Raw genomic sequence first — 12,625 nt, 5'->3', positions numbered from 1 at the left:
TCTGGAGCTAATGGTGTCCAGTAGCCTAAGAAGCAGGACCTATCTGCAGAGAGTAGGGCTGCTTCTCTCCCCTCAGTCCCACGATGCAGGGAGTCTGTTGCCAGCAGAGCTCCCTGAAAATAAAAAACCTAACCAAATACTTTCTTACAGCAAGCTCAGGAGAGCTCACTGAACAACACCCAGCTCGTCCGGGCACAGATTCAAACTAAGGTCTGGAGGAGGGACATAGAGGGAGGAGCCAGAGCACACCAAAATCTAAATTCTTTCTTAAAGTGCCCATGTCTCCTGCGGAGCCCGTCTATTCCCCATGGTCCTTACGGAGTCCCCAGCATCCACTAGGACGTTAGAGAAATTGGGTTATGTTCCAGACCCCAGGAGAACATGGAAATGTCTCTTTATTGATGTACCAGACCCCATGAGAACATGGAAATGTCTCTTCATTGATGTTCCAGACCCCAGGAGAACATGGAAATGTCTCTTCACTGCGTTAAGTTCCTGATCTCTGGAGAACATGGAAATGTCTCTACACTGGGCTATGTTGCAGAACCCAATAAGATCTCTTCATAAAATGTAAAGAGTCAGATGCCCAGGAGAACATGAACATGTGTCTTCATGGGGTTATGTTCCAGATTGCAGTAGAGCACAACATGATATATCAATGGCTTTATATTCCAGCAGAACATGGTAAAGTCTCTGCACGGAGTCATAGGAACCAGACTGCAGGAGAACATGATATGGGCTCTTTATGGGGTCATAGATCCCAGCAAGCATCCATACACAGAAAGCGAACTGCTCAGAGCTGCAGTAACCAACCGAGCATCAGTTCAACCATTATTTCTGCTGCGGGGTACACTGGGCTCCACAAGGCTTCACATCGGGGTGTAGAGTAGGATCTTGATCCGGGGCACCAACAGGCTCAAAACTTTTGACTGTTCCCAAGAAGCACAGCGCCACTTCCTCTATAACCCCGCCTCCATGCACAAGAGCTCAGTTTGTAAGTTGGTGCCATGCAGTAAACAGGCACTTAACAGGAGGGCTGCATTAGGCAGCCTATTCATTGCTTTCATTGAAAGAAAGAACTGAAGATTCTTCTGTCAGACTACAAGGGCTGCAGCAGGCAAAGTCTCATAGACTTTCCTGTATGCAGCTCCATCACCCCCAGCGGCGCTGTATACTCCCGCGCCCTGGTTGCCGGGTCACTGCAGTGGAGGCACTGGTTCCTTCAAATCGTGAGTCACACACACGCCGTCGTCCTCCTGGATCGTGGGGCCGCAGGTATGGGGGAGGTAAGGGGTTTCTGTGCCCGCACTTTACCGCGATCCAGCGCGGCCGTAAGAGGCGGGTCGCGCGCACGCTGGTGTGGACACTGATTACTGGGCAGCCGCTCCACTAGCCACCAGGGACACAATGGGCACAGGTCTGGGGGGCTTTTGCTGTACATAAACCCCGCTTTTAACTGCCCGCAGTGCCTGGTGGGGATGCCAGAAGGGGGAGCAGGTTGGACCTGTGGCCCCTCCCCCCAGTCCCATGGCGCCATTTCTAAAAATGTTCCTGCCCTGGTGCTGCTTTCCTCTCCTTCACTCCCGGCCAGAAGCCATCACTGATAGAGCTGCGCTGTTCCTGGGACTGCTGGGGCAAGTCCTCCTCTGTAGAACCGCCTGATTACCAGTGCTGTGCTTCCTACAGGACACTTAAGTAATCTACCTGTCACTGGGACAGTGTTAGTTAAGAAAGAGTGCATACATTTAGGGTTGTGTGGTACAAACACCCTGTGATATACATCCAGTAGTTACTGTGATTTGTTATATCAATTGTTAACACATATAGCCATCTGAGTATTACTTTGTATTGCTAGTCCAGTGCAGTTTTATGGTGCATAATTTCTGCATGGTACGCTTGTGACTATATTTGTGTATGTGCATGTAGCTGCCGCGTGGTTGCCTTATTAAAGGGTATTTCCCTCAGTGGGCTACTCATATATTGCTATAACTGAGGGGCTAAGTGTATCAGGTTTCTTTCTGTACAATATAGGATTGTATCACAAGATATACTTTATGTGTATTTTTAACTTGTAATTCATAGTCATCCTATATATCTCTTGAACTCCCGGTTCGTGCTTTCATAGTCACACTTCACCGAGTGTTCTTGCTAGGTATATTGCTGCTACACCTTGTACCAGGTTTCCCTATATTGTGCACATTCTTATGTCTGCTACATATGGCAACGACGCTGGGGCTTCTCCCACATTGCGTGGTAGTGAGGTCGCAGACGTGATGGGAGGAAAATATGGCAGCTGAGAGTCCAGGTTCAGGGGGTTCCTTACCCCCCAGTGGGTCGGTAGCACCTGGGGCATCACAGGACCCACCTTGGGCTACGTTTTCCACGCTGTTAAACACGCTTTTAACTAAATTGGCACCCCCTGTGGGACCACCGGTGCCAACGCAGCAGTTTATGGTCCCTGCTATTAATCCGCCATGGGCAGATCAAATCTCCACTCAGTTACAGCATTTGAACCGGTCACTGACTAAATCTAAGTCTCACTCTTGCCCGCCCAAGACTAAGTCATCCTCTAAACAGGCCATTACCTCCTCCCAACCCACTGCTATCCCAGACACGTCCTCTTAGGAGGATGGTGCATATACTGATCCCACAGACACTGACACAGATGTTTCTGATGGGGAAGGGAAGTCAATGGTGGATGTCCCGGATTTGATTGAAGCGATTAGGCTCATTCTTCAGGTGTCTGATGATCTTGAGCCTGAGGCTGTCTCTAAGAAACCGGATAGGTTTAAACGTAAGAAGGTGGTTAAACAAGTTTTACCTCATTCTGAACACCTGGTTGACATACGTCAAGAATCCTGGGAAAATCCTGGGACAAAATTCACACCAAATAAGAGACTGTTAGCTCGCTATCCTCTCTCTGCGGAGGTATGTAAGAATTGGGAAACCCCTCCGCCCGTTGATTCTCATGTGGCGCGTATGGTTGTTTCCTCTGCTCTACCAGTAACCACCGTCACCTCTCTGAAGGAACCGATGGATAGATGTGTGGAGGGTTGTTTAAAAGCGATTTATACCCTGACGGAGGTTGTGCATAGGCCAACCATTGCAGTAACTTGGGCTGCTGAAGCTGTTGAGGCGTGGGCTCAGGAGCTTGAGGCGGAACTGTTTTCCAACGCATCTGAGCATGCTCGACAATGTCTTTCGTATATTACCACGGCTTCTCTGTACCTTAAGGAGGCAGCCTCCGATGCCGGGTTGCTTGCGGCCAAGGCTGCTACTACGTCCGTCTTGGCCAGACGTATCCTTTGGTTGAGATCCTGGTCGGTGGATATGGATTCCAAGAAAACCCTGGAGGTGCTTCCTTTCAAGGGAGATATTCTATTTAGAGAAGACCTCAATAAAATTGTGGCTGATCTGGCTACTGCTAAAACAGCTTGCCTACCTAGTACGGCTCCTTCTGCACAGAAGGCTAAAAGTACTGTCCCTCAGCCCTTTCGTCCTCCAGGAAAAACAAAAGGTCAGGCGTACCCAAAGCAAGCTCGTGCTTCCAGACCTGCCAAGCCCAGACCGAAGCGTGCCTGGGCCGCCCGTCAGCCAGCTTCCAAAACTGACAAGCCTGCCGCATGACGGGGCGGGCCTCCCGCTGGGGGATCCCAGGCTGGGGGGCAGACTTCTAGGATTTGCCCAGGAATGGTTGAAGACCACTTCAGATACCTGGGTGAGGGAAGTCGTTGCTCGAGGTTACGCCATACCTTTCAAGAGTCGTCCCCCGCATCGATTTTTCCTGACAAATGTGCCTCTGGATCTGGCAAAAGCAAACACTTTGCACTCGGTGGTACATTCCCTCCTGTCCACAGAAGTGGTAGTACAGGTGCCACTGGCTCAGAGAGGCAAGGGGTACTATTCACCGCTGTTTATAGTCCCGAAACCGAACGAGTCCTCATGGCCCATTCTCAATCTGAAGTCCTTGAACAAGTATGTGCAGGTCTCCAAGTTCAGTATGGAAACGCTGCGCTCTATTGTTCTGGCCTTGGAGCCTGACGACTATATGGTCTCCCTGGACATACAAGATGCCTACCTACATATTCCTATTGCGGTATCTCATCAGCAGTACCTGAGGTTTGCAGTGGGCAACCTTCATTACCAATTTCATTACCCTTTGGTTTGACAACGGCTCTCCGAGTTTTCACCAAAGTTATGGCGGTCATGACGGCTACACTCCGCCGTTAAGGGGTCAGGATTCTACAGTACCTGGACGATTGGTTGATCCTGGCACATTCCCCAGAACTTCTCCTGTGTCATCTCGATCTGACGGTCCAGTGCATGAAAGCCCACGGGTGGCTGATCAACTGGAAGAAATCCTCCCTGGTTCCTGCTCAAAGCATGGTACACCTGGGAGCGTTATTGGACGCTCACAACCAACGGTTGTTCCTGTCTCAGGAGAAAGTCCTGAAGCTTCAGGACAGGATTTAATGCTTCCTATCTCGTCCACAAGTGTCGATACATTCGGCAATGCAAGTGCTGGGTATCATGGTGTCGGCTTTCGACATGGTGGAGTATGCTCAATTCCATTCTCGCCCTCTGCAGAAGTTAATTTTGACCAAGTGGGATGGACTACCTCACTGGATCAGATCTCACATGATCTCCTTGTCTCCGGAGGTCCGCCTGTCACTGAGCTGGTGGCTTCAGGACCAATGATTGAGCAGGGGCCGTCCCTTTTGGATATCCAACTGGGTCCTTCTGACGACGGATGCCAGTCTAAGAGGTTGGGGCGCGGTCTTGGAACAACACTCTCCTCAGGGTCGGTGGACCAAGGAGGAGTCCCTACTCCTGATAAATATTCTGGAACTGCAGGCAGTGTTCAATGCGTTGACAATGGCCCAGCATCTCATACAGAACAGACCTGTTCAAGTACAGTCGGGCAACGCCACCACAGTGGCGTACATCAATCATCAAGGCGGCACTCGAAGATGGATTCTTCAGTGGGCAGAACGCCATCTGCCGGCCATATCCGCAGTGTTCATTCCAGGCGTCTTGAACTGGGAAGCGGACTCTCTCAGTCATCAGGACATACACGCCGGAGAGTGGAGCCTCCATCCGGAGGTGTTTCAACTTCTCGTGGGGTCTTTCAGATATGGATCTGATGGCGTCTCGACACAATCACAAGGTTACGGTCTTCGGAGCAAGGACAAGGTACCCTCAAGCTGCGTTCGTGGACGCTCTGGCAATTCCATGGAACTTTCAGCTACCGTATGTGTTCCCTCCGGTGTCACTCGTGCCCAGAGTAATACGGAAGTTCAAGCAAGAAAAAGTGAAACCAGCTTCTGGTCGCTCCAGCGTGGCCCAGACGGCACTGGTTCTCCGAGCTACTGGGTCTCTTGTGGGATCGTCCCCTTCTGCTTCCACAACGACCAGACCTCCTCGTTCAGGGCCCTTGTGTTTACCAGGATTTGGCACGTCTGGCTTTGATGGCGTGGCTCTTGAAGCTTCCATCCTGAGGGCCAAGGGTTTTTCTGAGGCGGTCGTTCAAACTATGTTGAAGGCCCGTAAGCCGGCTTCTGCTCAGATCTACCATAGGATCTGGAATGCTTACTTTACTTGGTGTGTGTCTCACAATCATGACGTTTTCAAGTTTAGTACGGCCAAGCTATTGGCCTTTCTACAACAGGGCCTGGACTTAGGCCTGCGTCTGGCCTCCCTCAAGGTTCACATCTCTGCCTTGTCGGTTTGGTTTAAGAGAAAAATTGCTACCCTACCTGATGTCCATACATTCACTCAGGGTGTGTTGCGGATTCAGCCTCCTTATGTGCCACCTGTGGCCCCTTGGGACTTGTCGGTGGTTTTGGAGGCCTTGCAAGAGTCTCCATTTGAGCCTCTTGCTTCTGCTGACCTTAAGTGGCTTTCCCTTAAGGTCCTTTTCTTGCTGGCGATTGCTTCAGCTAGAAGGGTATCGGACTTGGGTGCCTTATCCTGTAAGTCTCCCTATTTGATTTTTCACCGTGACCGGGTGGTTCTTAGAACGCAGCCAGGTTATTTACCAAAGGTGGTGTCTTCCTTCCACCTTAACCAGGAGATTGTGGTTCCGGCCTTTAATTCTCCTGAGTTGTCTTCCAAAGAGCGGTCTTTGGATGTAGTACGGGCTCTCCGTATCTATGTGAAGAGAACTTCCTCCATTAGGAAATCTGATTCTCTTTTTGTATTGTTTGGTTTTCACAAACGTGGCTGGCATGCTTCCAAGCAGACTCTGGCCAGATGGATTAGAATGGTGATTGCACATGCTTATGTACAGGCTGGTCGTCCGGTTCCTGCTACCATTAAAGCCCATTCTACTCGGTCGGTTGGACCTTCTTGGGCGGCCCACCGTGGTGCGACCCTTGAACAATTGTGCAAGGCGGCAACGTGGTCCTCAGGGAACACGTTTGTAAGGTTCTATGCCTTCGATACCGCCGCTTCCCAGGATGCTTCCTTTGGACGCCGGGTTCTCATGCCCGCTACAGTGCGTCCCCTCCCATAAGGAACTGCTTTAGGACAAACCCCCGATGTGAATCCTTGTGGAGCCCAGTGTACCCCACAGCAGAAAACAAGATTTATGGTAAGAACTTACCGTTGTTAAATCTCTTTCTGCGAGGTACACTGGGCTCCACAAGGCACCCACCCTGACGCACTTAGCTTCTCTGGGTTGGTATTGACACCCTCTCCTGTGGTGAATGTGTGGTGTAATTGGCTACGAGCGATTGTCGTCTCCAGTACCTGCTACTGCATTGGGCTGGTTAACGAAACTGAGCTCCTGTGCACGGAGGCAGGGTTATAGAGGAGGCGGCGCTGTGCATCTGGGGAACAGTCAATAGCTTTGAGCCTGTTGGTGCCTCGGATCAAGATCCTACTCTACACCCCGATGTGAAGCCTTGTGGAGCCCAGTGTATCTCGCATAAAGAGATTTAACAATGGTAAGTTCTTACCATAAATCTCGTTTTATACTTTGAATCAACCATTCATCCTTAGAACTTAGCAAAATAATTAATTTATTGATAGAAACTGGTGTTAGTGGTGCTATTTGTATTATACCTATTACGTTTTCCCATAAATGAGGTAAACAGGTCACAGATATTGCTATTGATGCATGGTCAATATATAAGGTTTCTTGAATTAAACCATTAATTAATTCAGCTGGTGCTCACAGTGACCTGTCATATCTGGCGCAGATTCTGCTCTTAAAACCTGTTCAATTGGACAATCACATTTTCCAAGTTAATGATTGTGTGCAATTAAATTAACAAATGTATTCTCTCTGCCAGGCTACGACACAGCGGTGTCGGCAGTGTGACTATAGATCAGATGTAGTCAATATACTGTATATACTGTGGAACCATGACGACTGGCTAGATAAACCTGCTGGGATCTGTAGTGATTTGACAGCTGAACAGGATAGTCTGTTATAGACGCAGGAGGAAACTGACACTCGTGCTCCGGACCGCCAACCATCAGACCCATGCTATACGTCAGCAGCTTGCTCGGGCTCCTCTGCAAAGCGGGCTTCCTCTGTAATCACGCAGCAATTGGAAAGAGCCGCCCTCTGCATTTGTAGCTTTGAAATAAATGTGATCTTTACCCTAAGCAGTGAGTCACACACGCTAAGTGTCACAGAGCTAAAACACGGGAGGCAGCCACATAACTTTCACTAGTTTATGAAAGATAAAGTGAATGTTAGTTTCTCTCTAATATATTATGTCTATATGTAATAAAAGGCAAATGCTTAAACAAAGCATATATCATGAACAAACCTGCAATTACAGATTTTGCTATGTACAGTGGAGAATTATTTAATCTTATGGAAAAGAAAAAGTAAAAATAAATATATACTGTGATAGAAGCATTGGTAAAGCGATAAATGGGAGATACTGTATGTTTGTCCCAGGTTTCTGGCCTGTGTATTTTAAAACCCCAGGAAGCTTTTGGTAAAAACCATATAGGGGTTCCTGGGATGTGAATATGAGAGAGAAAGGAAGGCTCCATCCACGAGGCCCATTTCGGGTCTTTAGGCCATTAGCCTGAGAGCAGGCTAATTAGTGCCTGCACCTGTAAGAGGCTGATAAAAGCTATGTCAGGGCTTGGCTCAGGCTTTCACTACCTGGGGAAACAGGTAGCAGGCCTGTAATGAGACACTGTGATTTACTGACTGTAAGTACTGTGCATATGCCTGTGTTTGTGGTAGGGGCATTAGGTTCTACTACTCTGAGAGAGGTAACCTATTATGTTTAGCTAGTGCCCATACAGACTAGGATTTCTTTTTATGTTTTGTGTTTGTACTGCACAATAAAACTAGCCATTGGAAGATTGCACGAAAACTCTGGACTGGTGTTCCGTTTTCCTGGCTGCTGTGTGTTTGGAGGTGCCCATCTACCCCAGGAGAGGGCACCCCCTATCCTTATCTCCTCCCATTTAAAAAGCTTTTAATAGTCAGGGGATGAACACTTGGCAGATATTGGAAAGTAAACTCCCTCCATAACAGTAGAGCTAAAAAGTATTAGCAGCGATACAGAATAACAAAAGTAACAACAAACCAACAACTGAAGGTGGACGAGGGGTTGTCAATATGGGTCAATGCAAATACAATTTAAAAAAGCCTCCTTTAAGACCTATACCAAAAGATTGTCCCGCTATCTGTTGTAGAACAACCAGCACCAGATGGGTGGTAGGTCATGATGAAACTTGTAGTTCTCCAAAGCTATCTACATCATGTCCATGCAAAAATTCCCCTAGCAGAACACACATTGATGTCATTTTTTACATATTTTATTTTATGTTGATCCACCAGCAGGAAGTGTGTCTGTAATCTCATTGGTGGAAATGTCTGCAAGTAGGACTGATTGGTCAGTGCGAAGAGGTGTGGCCACACTATCACACAGGATACTTCTCTTAAATAAATCTTTTTATTCCAATGAGGAATATTTCAAGGATCCTAACAAACAAACATTCCTGCTACTGTACATCCAGATGCCCAACTGTTTCGATTCCCTGTGAGGCTGCCAGACCACTACAGGTTTGATGCAGTCTTTGGGTGGTATTCAATTGTTTGAAAAGTCGGTTGGTTGTCGTTTTTTCCCTGTCTATTAGATAGGAAAAAACAGACTCCCAACTGACTTTCAAATATTTGAATAGCCCCTTTCATTCTAGAAGATCCCGTGGGCCAGATGCATCATTGCTTGGTAAGTGATAAAACGGAGCGTGAAAAAGTACCAGCCAATCAGCTCCTAACTGCCATTTTTCAAACACAGCCTGTGACATGGCAGATAGGACCTGATTGGCTGGTTACTTTTTCACTCACCATTTTATCACTTTCCAAGCGATGATGCATCTAGCCCCGTAGCTGAAACTTCACCCAAGATTTCACATCTTTTTCAGGTATTCTTCACAAGCAGCTATAGCAGAACGTCAGACCCTTACCTGATTAGAGTATCGCATGCTGATATTTCTCTGATCCCGGCGATGAACGTAACGGTGTAAGGGGTCAATGTCATTTGGACTGATCAGTTCTTCCACTACAAGAAAAAAAAAAGGGAAGTAAAGTAACACCTAGAGTACAAAGGAAAAAATAAGAGCTGATCTGCGAACATGGGGGGGTCATTCCGACCCGATCGCACGCTGCACTTCCTCGCAGCGGTGCAATCGGGTCGGAACTGCGCATGAGCGTCGTTGCTGCAATTACGCCGGGAACGAGGAAAGCAGTCGCAGCGGCGACCGCAAGAAGATTGACAGGAGGAAGGCATTTTGGGGCGTCAACTGACCGTTTTCCGGGAGTTGTCCAGCGAACGCAGGCGTGTCCAGCCTTTTTGAGGGCGGATGTCTGACGTCAAATCCGGGACCTGCATCGCTGGATCCGTCGCAAAGGGTAAGTAGGTATAGGGCTAATCTTGTTTTGCTTGAAACTTTTTTTTTTAGCATAGCAGGGCTGCACAAGCGATCGCAGCCACTACTGTGCTAAAATACACTCCCCATAGGCGGCGGCAAGTTGATCGCACGAGCAGCAAAAAGTTGCTACGTGCGATCAACTCGGAAGGACCCCCATGATCTCCTTACCTGAACTATATGGGTCCCCCCACATGGGCATTCTCCTCTGTACTATCAGGATCCATGTATCTATTGGATCCCCACAACAGAGAACATGATACATGAATAAGCCACAAGCTAAGCACTATATCCTGATCCCACTGCAGCAAGGCCTTTAGTTTTATGGCGTTTGAGAACCGGTGTGGCAACAAAAAAGGCAGTCGCTACTTTTGCCTTGTAAAATGATTGCTGCTTTAAAAATACGGATATTCTTGCCTGATGCCCCGCACCTGTGACCTATTACATTCACCCCCTAGTGTCTATACACCCTATGGCAGCAGATGTTCTCAAAATCGGTCCTCGGGGGCACACACAGTGCATGTTTTGCAGGTCTCCTCACTGAATCGCAAGTGAAATAATTAGCTCCACCTGTGGACCTTTTAAAATGTGTCACTGAGTAATTAATACACCTGTGCACCTGCTGGGTTACCTGCAAAACATGCACTGTGTGTGCCCCCGAGGACAGAGTTTGAGAACCTCTGCCCTATGGCATCACTGTGAGCAGTAGCATACCAAATTTTTCTTTACATTTTGCTTCTTATTCGCATCTCAGAGTTGGGGGCTAATTCAGATCTGATCGTAGCAGCAAATTTGATAGCAAATGGGCAAAACCATGTGCACTGCAGTGGGGGCAGTTATAACATGTGCGAAGAGCATTAGATTTGGGTGGGTTAATAGGATTTCTCATACGTCCTAGAGGATGCTGGGGTCCACTTCAGTACCATGGGGTATAGACGGTTCCGCAGGAGCCATGGGCACTTTAAGACTTTTCAAGGGTGTGAACTGGCTCCTCCCTCTATGCCCCTCCTCCAGACCTCAGTTTAGAAAATGTGCCCAGGCAGACCGGATGCACTCCAGGGGAGCTCTACTGAGTTTCTCTGAAAGACTTTATGTTAGGTTTTTTATTTTCAGGGAGGACTGCTGGCAAGTCTCCCTGCTTTGTGGGACTTAGGGGGCAGAAGTAGGAACCAACTTCCTGAATAGTTTCATGGCTCTGCTTCTGGCTGACAGGACACCATTAGCTCCTGAAGGGTACTGAACGCTAGCTGCGGCTATGTGCTCACTCCCACAGCGCGCCGTCACCCCCCTTGCAGAGCCAGAAGTCAGAAGACAGGTGAGTGTACAAGAAGAAGGATCTTCATCGTGACGGCTAAAAAGTACAGCGCAGCGGGCGGGAATGCTGCGCGCCATGCTACCCAGTAACACAGGCACAGCAGGGTGCAGGGCGCCCTGGGCAGCATGTAACCTACTCAAAACTGGCAGATAAGGGGACATAAGATGCTGGAGGCACAGTCCTACCCCCGCCAGTATAAAAATTAGTATTAAAAAATCTGAGAGGAAACGCGCCATTACGGGGGCGGGGCCTCCTCAGGCAGCCAGCACACTGATCAGCGCCATTTTCTCTCCTAGAAAGCTGCAGGGAAGAACGCTGGTCCTCCTCCACTTCTGAACCAAGTATCAGGGAGCAAAACAGGGGGGGCACAGTGTAATTTGGTGCTATATTGTGAATTTAAAAGCGCTATAGGTCTGTGGGCATTTTGTGTTTCGCAGGATTTTTATAACTGATGCTGGGTTGTGAACTGGCAAATCCTATCTGTGTCCTTCTGACAGATTTTACTGTGGGTCTGTCCCCTGTAAGTCCCGGAGTGTCTGTTGTGTGATTGTGCACGTGTGTGACATGTCTGAGGCAGGGAGCTCTTCCCCTGAGGGAGCCATTTTAGGGACACAGAGTTGTAATGTGGTGGCGCTGCCGTCGCACCACGAGCCTGAATGGGTGAAAGAATTACGTGATAGTGTGAATCATATCAGTAAGAGATTGGATAAGTCTGAGTCTCATGCAGAAACCTGGAGAAAATCCGTGGAAGATGTGATTTTTCATAGTTCTGCCTTTTCATCCACAGGGGACCCCTCTGGGTCACATAAGAGACCATTTGCACAAATAGTACAAACTGATACCGACACGGACTCTGATTCCTGTGTCGACACTAGTGATTCCAGGGGAATAGATCCGAAATTGGCAAAAAGCATTCAATACAAGATTGTTGCTATAAAGGAGGTCTTCATACACAAAATATAGATGTTTAGGCCTGCGCTAACCATAAACCATGTGAACAAATAATTTCACCAGAAGTGAGAGAAAACAACCAAGGTGATAGTCAATAATACAATACTGAGCTTAATGGTAAATTAGGTCATCCAGCTTCTGTAGGCAATTATCCCTCATGTAAGGTGTAAAGGGGAGATTTCTTGATACACCTGTAAAAACATAAGTGCTACCCTCCTGTAGGAAACATAGAATTAAAGAAGCATATAAACATCCACAGGGCAATACAGCAACATTCGGGATCTCACGGAAACCACAGATGTCAGCAAACAGTGGTGGGTATCGGCAGGTCCGGAATCCACCAAGTCCCTCCGTATCGATCACCAGTGCTCCGTAACTGTCCCCAAAAAGATGTTCAAAGATAGCACATGAACGCGTCAGATGTGTGCTATAGAGTCCGTTTACTGTCCTTAT

At 48.1% G+C, this 12,625-nt stretch overlaps 1 protein-coding gene across 5 annotated transcripts in view; it reads right to left on the bottom strand.

Annotated features, from left to right (window-relative positions):
* Positions 1-12,625, bottom strand: part of PHKB (phosphorylase kinase regulatory subunit beta) — a 413,553-nt gene that overhangs the window by 96,919 nt on the left and 304,009 nt on the right. For all 5 annotated transcript variants that reach the window (XM_063945574.1, XM_063945575.1, XM_063945572.1 and 2 more), the window contains one exon: positions 9,445-9,539. In XM_063945574.1, coding sequence (XP_063801644.1) covers positions 9,445-9,539 — 95 coding nt within the window. The remainder of the gene's footprint in view (positions 1-9,444; positions 9,540-12,625) is intronic.

This window comes from Pseudophryne corroboree, chromosome 11 (assembly GCF_028390025.1).
Source record: "Pseudophryne corroboree isolate aPseCor3 chromosome 11, aPseCor3.hap2, whole genome shotgun sequence".
In the NCBI taxonomy this organism is placed as follows: Eukaryota; Metazoa; Chordata; class Amphibia; order Anura; family Myobatrachidae; genus Pseudophryne; species Pseudophryne corroboree.
Note: the sequence above shows the minus strand (reverse complement) of the source record. Positions and strands in the feature narration are given on the sequence as shown.